This window comes from Apium graveolens, chromosome 10, assembly GCF_009905375.1.
Source record: "Apium graveolens cultivar Ventura chromosome 10, ASM990537v1, whole genome shotgun sequence".
Taxonomy (NCBI): domain Eukaryota; kingdom Viridiplantae; phylum Streptophyta; class Magnoliopsida; order Apiales; family Apiaceae; genus Apium; species Apium graveolens.
Genome location: NC_133656.1, coordinates 150,574,810 through 150,590,913, shown reverse-complemented (window position 1 = coordinate 150,590,913; position 16,104 = coordinate 150,574,810). Strand labels below are relative to the sequence as shown.

General features: G+C 35.4%; 1 protein-coding gene across 1 annotated transcript; it reads right to left on the bottom strand.

Annotated features, from left to right (window-relative positions):
- Positions 1-215: 215 nt before the first annotated feature.
- Positions 216-15,866, bottom strand: LOC141688800 (uncharacterized). Its single transcript, XM_074492912.1, has 27 exons — positions 15,533-15,866; positions 14,238-14,397; positions 12,941-13,033; positions 12,744-12,858; positions 12,435-12,603; positions 11,127-11,301; positions 10,234-10,356; positions 9,618-10,145; positions 8,849-9,460; positions 8,515-8,583; positions 7,572-7,688; positions 7,253-7,498; positions 6,820-6,867; positions 6,618-6,734; positions 5,918-6,067; positions 5,724-5,786; positions 5,519-5,626; positions 5,348-5,431; positions 5,224-5,271; positions 4,328-4,402; positions 1,834-1,929; positions 1,687-1,767; positions 1,533-1,604; positions 1,221-1,265; positions 1,039-1,122; positions 650-753; positions 216-560 (listed from the first exon to the last, which is right to left on the bottom strand). The coding sequence occupies exons 1-27, from the start codon at positions 15,748-15,750 to the stop codon at positions 410-412; spliced, it is 3,951 nt and encodes a 1,316-aa protein (XP_074349013.1). The 5' UTR covers positions 15,751-15,866; the 3' UTR covers positions 216-409.
- Positions 15,867-16,104: the final 238 nt, after the last annotated feature.

Genomic DNA, 16,104 nt, shown 5'->3' with positions numbered 1-16,104 from the left:
AAAAACCTATTTGGATTCCTTGATTCCTTCTGACGCTTTTATATTTTCTGTAAGATAGAATTTGTATTCAACCTATATTTGCTATTCAACAAGTCTTACACTTTTTCCTTTCCTTATAAAAAATAAAAGAAATAAGAAAAATAAGAAACTGAAAACACATACCTGATAAGTGATACCTAACAATCGATCCGTGATGGTGCTACTAGAGACACACGAACCGAACCCCGTAATGGATCAACTTTATTGACAATTTCAAACTTTTATCAATAAATAGTAAATATTACGAATTATATTCTGCAGTTTCTAGGTACAAGCTCTTTTGGTTCTAAAACTAAAAATCATGCAGTCTGAAATGTGTAAACTTTTAAATAAAGAGAGATCTACAGAGCAATTTTATTGAAAAACCAGCCTATGTTTCACTAATGGTGGATGTTTCCTTGGATTTTTCGGACTCCAACATCTTGTCCGAAGTGCTTCCTTCTGCACTTGGGGGCTGAGCTGTTTCCATTGGACTCGCGGACTGAGAATCAGATACAATACCAAGCACCACAAGCACAGATCTGAAAAAACAAAAATAAAATTAAAAATTGCCTTAATAGAACAAAGAATTTGCCTACATTGAATGCTTTTACTCCACAGCTTCAAGGACCTTGGAAGTGAAGACTGTATGTCTGGTCGGCTAGCATGAGCAACCAGTGGAGCTTTCAGTACTGGTATTTTATTCATAGCATTTTCAAGCTGCGATGGGGGTAACTGCAAAATAATGGAGTTCAACTACATATCAAATGAACTGATAAATTAAAATTTACTCTTCATATCAATCATCATAAAGCGGTCAGTCTGAAAAACTTGTGTAGTAGTTGTGCAGATCAGAATAATTTAGTGTGCAATGAAGATTTCTTGTGCAATTACAAAAAGAAACAGCACATTCGAGAGAAATAATCCCTTTCAAGCACATTGCAAAAAAATGTAGACTGGTATTGAGGGAAATGGAAGCATGTAAATCCTTAAAAAATAAACATAAAATGTACAACGCACCTGAAGCAAAACACCAAAACACTGTGGCATCGTTGAGAGAACACATCTCAAAAATCCTGCCCACATCTTTGGGGTTTTCCATATCTGGAAAACAGCCAATTTTAGTAGTACACACACACACACAGAGATATAATATATATAAAAATCATAATATTGACATGACATATACTTAAAACAGTCACCTGCTTGCTCACAAGACGGGAGAGAATATTCATTACAAAGTCAACCTGCACCAGTTACCAAGTCACCTAAACTGTCATTCAGTCTCATAAAATGATGTCAAAGGGCTTTGAAACCAAATAACCAATGTAGTAAACAGGTATATGCCCATCTATGGGCAAAATTGCACCTGAGGGTCAGGAAAGTTTCAGATTACGGGCAACTGACATAGTAGTAATATTTATTTTACATATCTAACAAATTAGAAACTAGGCATCTGAAGTGCTAAATTACTGGAACCGAAACTGTAGTTCTGAAGCTATTAAAAAACTCACCAGTGATGGATAAACACCTATAGTTTGTAATACTGTTCGCATAAATAATAAGGGAAGAGGAATCTGCTCAACCTGCAAGCATAACATCAGTTTCTAATATCAAATTAAGAGATGCAGTTTACAATTAATAGAGCTTGAGTGTTCCTTATAATACCAACTGATTCAGCACTTCTGCAAGGACTTGTTGGGTGAATATCTGACCTTGTTCAAAACACGCAGTGCAAGCATCGGTAACCTGCATAAACCCTAAACATTCTTAGTTGCACAAGTTGACAAAGCAGAAAAGAAGGAAATGATTTACCTTCTTCAAGGGAATTCCTTCTTTTTCAGGGTCCACCTTATGAATAGCAATCAAAACTTCACCAGGAGTAAGAACAGGACCAGACTGAGATGATCCCTGCTTAATTCCATTTTTCATGTCAAGAATATACTGTTAGTATTTTCAAGAAGGAAGAAGTAGATACAAGGTTATCACGGCGCCAAGTCGACCCTCGATGCCCGAGTACCTTCGTGAAGACTAGTCGATAAGTCGCTCGACTAGTCGTAAAAAGTCGACAAAATGTTCATTATACATATAACTACTTGATTTAATATAGAATATAATTGAACATGTTAGTTTTATTATTTAAATCAAAAGTAATAGAATAATAAGTTCAAAATATGCATGGTACACCACAATTATTGTTATGAAGACCCCGAGTCGGGCTACGAGACTCTTGGGCGACCTTCACGTCAACTAGTCGACGACAAGTCGGGCTTCGAGACTCTTGGCGCTTGAGTACCTTCGCGTCAACTAGTCGTGATAATAATGCATATAGGAAGTACGCAATACAACAATACAAATGCAATAATCTTAATGACTGTCGGCAATTGTTCTACTCTAATATGTTAACACATGGTTCAAATTGAAATTTAACTCACATTGCTTGTCTTTAAATAGACTATGAATCAACTGTCATATAGGATGAGTATTCGGTAACCCTTGTACAATTATTTTCCAATCTTCAGTTTTATACTCAATGTTCGGAATCTTATTTGTTCTATAAAACAATCGCAGAACCCAAACCAGAGCTTATCATTTCAACAACATTAACAGCCTTCAGAAATGTACAACAACAAAATAGTAGAAGTTCAGTACTTCACAGACACATATTACATAAGGCAATGAACGGCACACAGGCTGGATCGATATAATGCATCATGGACCAATCCATTCTCATGAGGAGTTTAAGGACACTTTCTAATCAAGAGTTACATTTTCCAACTCTTTTCCGATAGTCCTTCAGTCAGTGGAGTTAAATAATTATGTTTGGTTAAACTCTGGCTGATAATCTCACAAAAATATTCTGTCATTGATAAATTCAAGTTTCATTATTTATTTAGTTCTCCTTCTGCATGTAACAAGGTACTTTCCTGTACTGAGCACAGGGAGTTGGCCAGTCGGGTCAAGTGCTACTATGAACCCCCACTTTGACCAATTAGCGTAGTAGATAACTCGATAAATCTATACTATCCTATAATAAGCAAAACATGGTATAATTGTTCGTCGTTTGGTTCCACCATCAAAAGAATATCAGCCGTCAGATCTTCATTACATAACAGCCGTTATGTTCATAATAAAGAATATTCTCTATTTAGTCTGCTCTATCAACAACCCAAGGTTCGAATCCTCTCAGCAACAATATTAAAAATAGTTGCTATTTAGGCTATATACCCAAAAGTTCATGGTTCAAATCCTCACAATAAACAATATTAAAATTTAGAATTTGTATTTGTTTTCTTAGTTCTAACTTCTAAACAATACATGCAATCAATTGAATAAAGATAATAATTGTTATTAAATACATTACATTACGAAGATTACAATCTCTTAATGGTAAATTTTTACAGATATAAATTACTAATATAAATTATTATAAAAACTAACCAACATGATTAAAACATGATAAATTTGGTATCAAAAAATATTATATAAAAATAATTTAATATTAAAAATATGTATTAAAAAAGCCCATGAATCGCACGGGTTATAAGCTAGTAGAACTAATAGAAGAAACTTAGGGAGAAACCAAAAGTGAAAACCAAAACGTACTGAACTCATTCGCTTGTTTGGTAAGAAACACAAATAAGGAGCTCAGCATGAAAATGAGTACTGCCTGCTATTCTGACGCGAGTCCAGATAAAGTGGCATTACGTTCAACAAGACAGGTACCACAAAAAAAATGCTATGTTACTCGGACTCTTCATTTTACCTTCGAGTACCCGTGTCGGACACTCGACACTCGGACATGGACACTCGCACTTGGACACTTATTTTAGACTAAAAACTTGCATATTTTTTAAAATGTTGTCGCGTCCGATACTTGGACACGTATCCATGTCGGACACTTCTAGCGGAGTCCGAGTAACATAGAAAAAATGTACTTCTAAAATTAATTACTATTCTAACTTTCTTACAAGTTCAGAATAAACGTAAACACACAAGCACACTATTGTAATTACTACGTATATACAGTTGGCACATCGGAATTAAGAAATAGACCTAATAAAGAGGCTATTCCGAATTAAACACATGTACGGTTTGAATTCATTTAACCCTTTTAGTCTATGTTGGTGAACTTGAGGTAGGTTATTTTTTTAAGTTCAGTTATGGGATCCATTTAGATTAGGGGATGTAACTTTAGCAATGCGTTTCAAGAAAAGTTGACACACCCAATCAATATATAAAAAGACTATCGGATTGTGACACTAATGTCAACAAAAACCATCTTCAGTAAATCAAGTAAAAAAATTACCTGTAAAGCACGAGCAAGCACGGCTTGAAATTTATCCAGAGGAAGATTAACAAGATGCGGAAATATAAGCAACACCTAACAGAAGAGAAGATAGCAACGGTGAGAAAGATATTTCAGTCCATAATTATGGATATTCATTTATAAACAGGATAAGCCAGGAGACAAAACTAAACAACGATATAACTAGTACTACACTGGTCAAAATTGATCCCCATTATCAAATCTGTATGATAAAATGACTCTTTAAAAAACCAAAGTGGCTAGGATACCACATTATATACTGTATTTTTAATTAATATTTTTTTAAAGAATAAATTGTTTTTCTGCAGAATACAATTTTTTTCCATTCCTACAAAAGCGCTAAAATATTAAAAAAATTGTTTAACGAGAATATACAATATTATGTCATCTGCAAAACAAAAAAGAAGTATTCTTTACTAAAAATAATAATTGTCACTAAGGTTCTAAGAATAAAGTGGTTAAAGAGGAATCTGACTACATGAATAAATATATATATATATAATGCCTCCATTTCATTAATTAGGTTCCGATGTGAGTACCACATTTTGTGCAGAATGCAGAAAACTAAGGGAGTACTAAAAGTTGACCTCGCGGGGGAAGTTGATTCCACTGAACTTCCAAGTTGAAATCACATATAATTATATAAATAATTGTGATATTGAATACATAGAAATCAATTTAGATACTTAATCAAATGGTGGACACAGTTAACTTTAAGTATGTGTATAAATATATTATTTATTAAGTTTTTGCGCTTCTGACCCAGTAAATATTTTTCCTGGCTACACCCCTGGAGCTTAATGGGTAAACTTTGGAGCTTATATACCAATTTTCTATGAAATATATATGAGATGGAGACGGGAAGAAATTCAAACCTCGTGTTTTGGGAGAAATGGTAACACCGGAATAAGAATTTGTGCATCCTGCAACTAATCAATGTCAAACCAAAACGTTTACCAATTAAATATAGCTTAACTACTGAATTATAATATAGCATACCTTCACATTTGAATCATATAACTTTCTAATGGTAGAAATCAGTTCTGGAGAAGGGACTGTCCCATCTGTTAGCGTTTGTATAACCTGATGCCATGAAATATACAGATAGTATTAGTCAATCTTCCAATTTTGTGCAACTGCCAATAATATAATGATAAAAATAATACAGACCTGCAAAAGAAGGTTCCCGCTACCAGTAGGTGGATCAGAAATAATTTCAAGAAGCTGCGATGACGTGCCAATCGTGCGTACAAGAATCGGGATTTGGCCATGAACTGCCTGTATCATATATCTACTTAATAATATGTTGAAATTAAAATAAAATGAGTTCCATTACAGTTAAAATACCAAAATTTAAGGTTTGATTTGGTTGGACCTGTTTTGCCTCCTCTGACATGCTATCGTAAACAACAAATACTTCGCGGAAAAGAGAGTGCTTCTGTTCAACATAAGGAAATAAGTTGGCATGGATACATCTAGAAGTGCCGAAACAGCTAAAAGTATATTTATGCCTACCAATCTTTGTTTGAAAGTTAATACAGCATGGAACTAAATCCAGTAAAGCAATACCTTTGTACAAAGGGCGAAATACAAAGACATGCATCGCTGCTTTTCAGAAACTGAAGACAGCGAACTGCTTTCACATGTGTTCAACTGATGAGTATCAGAGGATACATCTTTAGGGACTGTGGCTTCTGAAACACTTACATTTAAATGTTCCTGGATATATTAAAAGTGACACATTTAATCAGTTACCAACTACATCTAAAAGAAAACACAGCAAGATAGCTTTAACATATAATATGGCAGGACCTTAATTAATGAGGAAGTAAATGAATGGGAAAGCTATGATAACCGGTTCAAATTTTATAATGTTTCCACCACTCCTCTCCCAAGTCCCAATCCCCACACAATAAGAAGATAATAGGACAGGCCCTGAAGCACAAGGGCCACTCTCAAGACATCTTAATGCTAGCAGGTTGAACTACTACACATCTACACTGACATATTCATATGCCAACTGCGAAGTAGGCACGTCGCCTGCTGATCTCATAAGATCAATCATCGAGTCCTGCTGATCTCATAAGATCAATCATCGAGTCGAGGCATACAGCCACAATTTTACAAGCAAGAATTTGTGATCCATTGTAGTTTTAAAACATTATCCAATTAACTGCGAAAGTACATCTGCTAAACTACATGAAATAAGATTTCATGCTTAGCTGGATTCTACAAAATTAGTCAGTCACTTAAATGATTAGCAACACACCTTTTGTGATTCAATGGCAGTTGCCCTGGCAGCACTTGTTGCGGAGATCATCATTTCTTTAGCATAGTCTTCAATACTTTGTGTGAGTGATGATATAGGATAAAGCTTGTTGGCCACCTGAAAATTATAAAACCCTCAAATAAATCAAAAGAAATAAAATAACACTTCTAGTCAGACAAAAAAAATACAGTTCAATAAATACCAGACGTATTGCCTTCATACGCACTTCTTCCAAATGATGAACTGCACTCTTTTAAAATTCAGCAGATCAATGTCAAGAAATTCAGCTCAAGAATGTAAAATATACTGAAATACATTCAAGCTAAATCTTCATTGCAATGAACATTTCGCCTATTAACTATTAAGTCTAACAATCCCAATAAGAATACATTCTTCTTAACAATACGAGTTACACAAATGAATGCAGTGAAGGAAATCCGATTTTGAATTAACATAAATGTTGTAAGATGCAAAAAGCTTCTTAAAAATTACCAGCAGCTAAATAAAAGAGTGGTTACGTCAAGGCACCAGAAAAATCGTACTAAATAACTCATGGGGATAAATGTCTTTCACAAATCTGCTTACACTATGTTACTATAAATCTTTTGGGTAGTTAAGTTTGTAAATATGCATACCTGTAAAGCAATTTTCAAGCACACATCTCGAGTGGGCGGTCTAAGCAATATTAAGCTCCATACAGTGCTAAGACCTTGAGTAACTCGATCACCACTATGTACAACCTTCTCATCTTTATCATTGTTTCCAGGACAGCACAAGCATTCCAGCAACTTCAGTATTGATTTCGGCAGATAAGGAACCTCACCAAGCAATCTACTTAAGGATTTGTCAGAAGCTGGAAAAGCATCTCGGAGTGTTTCCGCCTGCATGCAAGAATTGTATTAAGCACTTGGATTTCAGATGGATGACAGACTAAATTAAGGTAAAACTACACACCACTTTCAATAGAAACATCTCATACACAGATGTAGCATTTGTTGAGTAAAGGAAGTCGGCATTGGCTTCTGCCTCACCAAATAACTTGTAGAGTACACGCAATGTCAACTCATGGCCCTGCAAAAGAACATCAATAGTTATTAGCTGGTATGGGGTTTCAAAGAAATATAGCATTTGCTGGCATTAGCAAGATTCACTTCAATTTCTCCCCGAAAATTAATCTTTTAATCAGATATTATATTTAAAAAAAATCAATGATGAAGTGAAAAAAATAGTTAAAATGTGCAGGAAATATTAAACAGCTAATTTACAAAATTTTGTGAGTGAAAGATATACATCACTACCATACTCATGAAGTGAGGAGTTAAGTTGTGATGCCTGGAAGGAAAACTAAAATAAACATAATACTACATAGTTTATTCCATAAAATCTCAATCTTCATCCTAATAATGCCAAATGACACGTTAATAACATGTCAAGACTACACCAAATCAGAAACTATCACCCAGTCAGAGGGTCACATGGAGAGTAGAGAATGCAGTGTCAGCATTAAATATCCATATAAATGATTTGCTAGTTGTCTTAATACGTAGTAGCTTTTTACTACCAAACTTATATATCATAGACTTAAAAATACTGAAAGTTGCAACACAAAAACCTCAATGAGTAAGCATGCAAAGTAAAATAGAAATGAGAGGAAAAACATGACATGTTTTTCTGATGGAAAGTGCCATAAGGAAAACTCGTCATGTTATCCGTTGTGTCCATCCTTTATTTTGATAAAGTTATATTGTTCACGGATATATATAAGTCAAAGTCAAACTCTCTGGGAATGGAAATGTCGCGAATACCAATCATATGATGATAGAAATACATAGAGTCAATTATCAAGCTCTGTCTTGTACAGAGATTAATAAGCTGCAGTATACAAGAATTAATTTACCTCATGGTTCATATAATCTGACAAGACATGAGTTTCGACCATCTTCCAAGGGTCCACGTCGAAGGGAAGCTGTAAATAGGAATGTAAAGTGTCAACCAAACTAGGATACTTTTTCTAAACATCTGATGAATGTTCAAGAAAACATCTTATGATTGAAAAAAACATATACACATTTTCATAATCCAAAATACACAATAAAGCTTTTAAGGACCTTCACTAAAGCATAATTTTGGTCCAAAAAATGTTGGGGATTTGGTTACCCAGTAAAACATTATTGCAATTTGCAAGTTTAGTGCTATAACATAATCAATGTTGATAATGAACTGGACAATACCGCAACTCCTAAATAGGCAAGTAAAGAAAATCGGACTTGCGAACCACCAGCAACTGCTATGTGCTTATAAGCCTCAACAATGCGCATAAAAGACATCTTTTGAATGCTATCCATCTGTTCCCCGTCAAGGCTAATAACCGGTGCTGACATCTTTGGTAGAACCAATTGAGAAGGTAATCTAAGGGAAGTTGCTGTCGAGGAGTTTATGCTGGTTGTATCCATGCAAGCTGCTTTTGGGCTAAGCTCCTCGGACCTATCAGTTGATATTGACGGAATGATATCTTGTGATGACCTGCCCAAACTATTTACTTGGTCTTGACTAGCTTCTTCTAAATCAGTTGCAACTAAGGAGGAAACAGCCAACGTCTCTGATAAACCATAGGAATGAGTAGATGATTCCAGACCTGGTATCCCATTCTCAGGAAGTCCAATATCAGGAATTTTAGGTGCTATAGCTAAACTAACATCATTTGCTGACGGAACACCTTCACAAGAGGATACAGGAACATCAGTAGGCGCCGGTACTATCGCAGTTTCGTTAATCAGGGGTCCTCTTGCATCATTGTGCGTCAGAGTAATTGCCTTCTGCTCCTTCTCTTCCAGTTTAGGATTCTGGAGTGTAAGTAGAATCGTACAGTTTAGTGTGCAATACATTTTATAGAAGTAATTTAAGATCAAAAGAAGAACGAAGACAGAAAAGCTAGACGTAGCAAGTACATCTGAAAAGGCAAACTATAACGAGTAAGTACTGAATGGAAACACGACTTACCTCTAAATCATTAGATGCAGCTGGATGAGCATCTAATACAGAATCTCTCTGCTGGAAAGGGCTAGACGTGGACTGAATTTCCCTCAAAAATGATGATAGTTTTTTGAATTGAGTATCCCTGAACCCATAACTTGTACGTGAATCCTTGTCCAATTCCAGGTCTTCATCTTTAGGACGAACTGATGGAAGGTGTCGCATGTTGGCCATTACTACTTCGGCAAGCAAATCAGCAGAGATACTAGATATAAGGATTTGCAAGGATCCCACAGCCTTTTCACCCTGTGAAACTAATGCAGCAAACATAGAAACAAGTTGCTGCACAGGACCATTATCCCCCTCACCTCTAGATGTTGATACTACACTCGAAGACAATTTATCCTGATCATTTTTTGCTTCTGGTGTTCGCCTGGCACGCTTTCCAGATATCTCATCCTCCTCCGCCAAATCGCTGACATCCGGTGTCACTGACCTCTTCCTCCTGATATCAGTGCTCATGTAATCAACTGTTTCCAGCAATGGTTTTTCCTCCTGAAAAGCAGAATCATTATGGCATGTAAAAACATACTTGCACGTCTAAGTGCAGTTGCAATATGTGTACTTGTTGCACATATATTACCTCAGCAGGCACGTTGTTTTTATATCCTACGCTGCCGTTAATCTGGCACACTTCATGTAGAGCTTCTTCGGCCAAGTCTCCTGCTTTCATTTCTTTAAGTGCACCAACTAACCGATCCCGCCACTGCATATACCAGAAAGTTTATATAGTTTTATCTAATAAAAAAATGTAAAAGATACAATGCAAGCCCTGTTTAATTAGAAATGCCAACTCCTCCGCGCATAACTAGATGCTAGTTACAAAGTAACAACCTGGATGTGCCCGTTAACTACGTAAAACCTGGCAGTTTACCAAGCTCATATGGACAACAAGATCTTTGAAGACCGAAATATTGTTCCAGCAGTAAAGGAAAATAAAGAAGACTAACTTTCACATGGATAATATCTAAGCTTCAAAATTATACAAAGAAGTTAATATTTTTAACTAACATAAGTCTCCAGCCACTTATACATATATGTTGGTGGCATCTAGATTTAATAAGTTTAAGTTTAATCAAGGCATGGGAGGAATATGAGTATTTTTGAACTCCTATGAAAGGAAGGAAATTCAAACTTGAAAACGATCTTTCTAATTCTCTAGGCATATAAATTTTGGAAAAGTGAATTTACAATTAAGCATGTCAGCTTTAACTCTTAAAACCCAATAGAGATACACCAATCCATCCAGAAATAGATGATTTACTCTTAAATTTCTTAATATTTATTGAAGGGAAAGAATAGCTCAGGGGTCCGTGTGATAACTGCCTACAAGCTATCCATCACCTTACAGGCAATGAAGTGGGACGTCTTTCACCGGAAAATATAATGCTTTAAGTAACGATATCAGAGCATAAATCATGAAAAACTATAATCCACGAGTATATATACATGAAAAGGACAAATAAATATATATACCGGTGCAGCACCGGGATGAGTGCACTTCAAGCAGGCAAGGAAGGCGTTCTTCAAAGGATAATGTGCGCCCAGGACATGCATCCCTTTATTAGCAGAGCTGGAAGGATCTAAGGCAAGTAAAACTGCCATAATACGACCATAAAGAGCAGGCCTTTTCCTTGCAATTTCTGACAGACTAATAAGAATGATCCAATTTAGTAAGCATCAAAACGAGTATAGTTACTGCTCAAGCAACAAGGTTTTGCAGTTTACAACATGGCATATATACCAATCAAATATTGATAATTTAACGAATATGTCCATTTCTCAACCAGAATGGGAGTTCTTCCCATCAACTATTAAATAGCGTCATGAGGTAACAGAATGCTTGACATCATGCCTACATAGGGCCATGACAATAACATAAGATCATCCGTACCGACCAAGTTTTATCTTCCTATTTAAAGAGCTTAATCTCTTCACTTTAATCCAACAAAACATATATGCAGCAACTATATACATACACGTTATCTGCCCTAATTCCTCTCTCATGTCACTCAGGTGGGCCGAGTAAGTTGATATTATAGTATATTACTTTAAATTAATTACTTTTGGGCTCAGATTTATTCATAAATATCATATGTAGTAGCCATTCAGAATATCATACTATTATAAATAGTAGCAAGTCTGGATTAATTGGTGCTCCCTTCGTAATCCAAATTTGACAGAATTTCTTGACACAATCCAATTTCCAGGCTGGCATATAAATCTGATTGATGATGAAATACATCAACGGGTAAACACCATGGTCAACTCATGGTTGTTTGACTCTATCAAGTACATATTCACAAGAGTTTCTTTGAAGAGGTAAAAACTTGATCACCTAGACTCGAGGTGAAGCAAAAACTATAAACCCCAACTCAAAACTCAAGGGCCGTACACTGGCCAAGTATTATTAGAAGCATCACAATGACAGGAGTCGTAAACAGGCTGAAAACCATGAGTAAGAAAAAAGTAGAAAGGAGCAAGAGAGATGAATTTTCTTGCTATACTGTTTTTTCAAGTACAATTCAATCAAATATATTGGACATGTTCCCTTCCTTATTGATACTGTAGAGAAGGCACATAGCCGTCTTTAGCTAGACCGGTGCACCTGATCGATCTGCAGTTCTGCACTTATAACGGGAAGTATTTTACAGCCAAACACCAGCCCAGATGCCAGTTGTCTAAATGGGTGTGAAAAGCTCCTCTCCGGATTGAACATTGTAATATGTTACCCCGCTCTCGAAAGGCAATATTAAATGTACATGGGCAAGATGAAAAACTCACCTGTTAATGAGCACGATCATTGCCGAGTTATTAAGTGATTTTACTGTTGAATATCGTAGCTGATCGAGTAATATATCCAAACTTTTACTGGCTTCAGTTGATGAATCTCCAATATCTAGTACAGGATGACCTCGGCGAAGCCATGCCATATTGAACTCATCAAACTTCTCTGCAAACAGATAAGCATAAATGAGCATTTTATTGTCGAATTCTAATTTAGAAAAATAGCTAAGAATTAAGATGCTGCAATTGATGAATTTTCGACAGCATATAATAATGGAGAGACCAAATACAAAAAGAAAACAATACCTTCATAGCTGTGATTACTCGGGGGTTCAGAAGAACCACTAGGATCAGGAGTGTAGAGAAGTATAGTTGCTGCCACAAATTTCAGTGCTACCAGCCTTCTTCCATCACTTCCAGGCTTGCAAACATTATGCACACAGTTAGACTTCACCATATTTAAGTAGTTACACTTCATTTATTATATATATATAACTGCTTACCTTAGAAGCTAGAGTGTATATCTCATCCTTAAACTTCAACATCCAAGCCCACGACAACTTAAGCGAATCATCCAACTCACTAGAGTAAATACCCTGGGAAACAACGGCATTTAACAAATTAATCATTACACACGAAAGTAAAAATATTTGAGATGCCAAGCTCTTACAGAGGTATGATGACATTACAATGTAATACAGTATAACTTCACATATTTGAGATGCCGAGCTCTGAGCCTCTAATAGAGAAGAGATGAAGTATTAGTGTCTAATTTTATATGGAGTGTGGTTGTCACGTCGACAAGTCGAGTCGAGTCGAAGGTGGTCCAGCTTCTCGACTAGTCGAATAGACGTGGACTAGTCTCTGACTAGTCGACAAATAAATAATAATTATTAAATAAAATATAATAATATAATTCTTTTATACGTGGCTTTCCACAACAAAAGTCCAACATTCTCATACTCATATGTATATCAATCACAAAATGGAGATGTTAAAAAACAAACATTATTCTCCCTTCTATATACTTGCAAAGATCAGCTGATTATACAAAAATATAAACAGATCATACTACCTGTATATTCAGATTTAATCAATTTATTCATACATAAACACACCCACATAAAGATATATAAGTTGAAATTAACAAGTTGATTGTTGCTGATGTTAAGTAGGTTTTAGAATTTATTTTTATTTTTTTTCGTTTTAAATTTTGATTGAATTTTGCACTAGTCGACCAACTAGTCGATTAGTCGACCAGTCAACCGACTAGTCAACAATTCGCAAGTCGAGCTCTCCAGTCAACTTCCCCAAACCGACTAGTCGTCGATAGTCGTCGATAGTCGTCGATAGTCGTCGATAGTCGTCGACTAATCGCAACTAGTCGACCGCCGTGACAACAACATTGCTCATAGTTTTAGAGTCGGTCAAGATGTATCCTTTGAAGATGTATATACAGGAGACTGGGATATATAAAAGAACACAAGATTTAATTTATATATAAAACTATGAAATACTTGTGATTTTGGTATACGTTCAATCATCAATGAACTTCGCCACATGCTCGGAATATTTAAGGATAATTTCTAACTAAATCATTGATTCACTTATGCTATTCACAAGTCGTTCATTCAGAACTCAGAACATCGGTTCCAATATGAACCTTTTCTCATTATCTACTTAATTACCATTACGACCAAAACGCCAAGTCCAAAATACATTTTCATCTTTTCCTTGCATACAAGTATAAAAAAGAAAAATTTATACAGAAGATTTATATTTTGTTATATGCCTACTTACCTGGATTGCAATTCTGACAAGTGTACTTCGGAACAAATTGATCCCACATGTACCAGATTGTCGAGCAACAGCTGGTGTACTATCTTGCAGAGCAGTGATCAACACAGGCACAATATCAGGTAAAAATTCCACATGCTTCAATCCAACACTACCGATTATCCTACATTGAAAGACTAGTCAATAAAAAACAGCCAGACCTAGTTTCATGACTGTTGAGGTGAAAAGACCCAAACTTAAACCAAGATGCCTGCTGCATTTACTTATGCCTCTACAAAAGTTTCAAACAAGCTCATTAATAACTTAAGCCCAAGAAAACCCCCCACAAAACGTTGTAAGCAGTAAGCACTTCCCCACAGAATATAGCTCAAAAGAAGAAGAGAGGAGTATCAAGTATGAGAATTTATATTGAAACTTTTAAGTATTAAAAACTTTTCTAAGGTAAAATAAATGCTAAACAAGAATGAATCTAGAGCATTAAGTGCTTCAGTAATTACAAAAAGGTTCATTTAAACACAATGCAGGTTCAGCAATTGACTAGAAATATAATTAAAAATGTTCTAACATGTCTAGACTTAACTTAATATTCAAAAGAAAAACTTAACACCGTAAATAATTGCTTCGAACCGCAAAATTTACCTTTTTTTTAAAAGAAACATAACTACTAACAATGACCCATGCTTCCTAGACATCTAGTAATAGTGCACATACGTACATGAAAATAGAACAAGAGCACATTACAAGTGTATCACAAAATAAATTATGAATATTCATATAGATAAAGCATACGTTAGATAATACTGAGATATATATGTACACACAATATTACATTACAAGCATATTATAAAATGAATCTCTAACAAACATACTCTATAACAAACTAATATATTTGCAATCTGGTCACTCGTGCACAGGTATGTAACCTTTGAACCAATTATTCTCAAGTGTTTCGACCCTAAAACTGTAATGACTATAACACAACTCTAGATACACCATTGCACCACAAGCACATTCCAAAATATATATAAAACAATTAATTCGATAAAACATGCTCTATGACTAACCGATACATGCACAGACACTAAAACAGTTCTTCCTCTAATTAAAAACAAATGTTTTCTAGCTAAAATTGTTGACACTAAAACACAACCGCATACATACAATTACATCACAGTTCTCGAATAAAAACCCGAACATTCTCGAGATAAAACTAATTTCACTAAAACACGAAAACATACATAGAATTACATCACATTAACTCAAATTTAAATAAACAACAACTAAATTGCTTAACATACTCAATAACGAACTTGCGGAACGGACTCGACGAATCGAAATGGAAATCGAGGAGAGGCGGGAGGAATTCGGAGAGTAAATCAGTGTCGACATCGTCGGAGAAGATGAGATTGAGGTGGTGTAAGGATTGGAGCTTGGAATTGAGGTCCCGGGATGACTTGGCGGAATCGAGAAGCCCGGCGACTTTTTCGCGTAGTTTTGCTGCCATGATTGCTACCATTGGAGCTGTAGAAACCCTAGATTTTGGGGATTTATAAGGGTTTCATGTAAATATCAAGAGAGATGAGGAAGGGAATTGAATTCAGACTGGGAGCATGAAGGCGTGTCTGTTACCGGTTGTGATTGTACTTTTCAAAGTACGTCGGGTCGGGTCGGGTCCAAATATTAATCATCTAGACCCGTCAAGATTAGATAAAACCCGATAAACCGACATAAATTTTAAACATCCGTTTGACACAAATTTTATAGGATTGCGTTATTATTACAGGGCTTGAGCAAAAACGAAATTGATCCGAATTAAATATTTATTTAATATATTTATTTATCTATTTTATTATTATTATATAAAATATTA

Excerpts from the sequence above, each read along its gene's own strand:
- LOC141688800 (XM_074492912.1), bottom strand. The coding sequence starts at position 15,750 with ATGGTAGCAATCATGGCAGCAAAACTACGCGAAAAAGTCGCCGGGCTT. Across the intron at positions 6,068-6,617 it reads CTGCCATTGAATCACAAAAG|GAACATTTAAATGTAAGTGT; the intron begins GTGTGTTGCTAA and ends TAATATATCCAG. Across the intron at positions 4,403-5,223 it reads CATTTCTCCCAAAACACGAG|GTGTTGCTTATATTTCCGCA; the intron begins GTTTGAATTTCT and ends CTCTTCTGTTAG.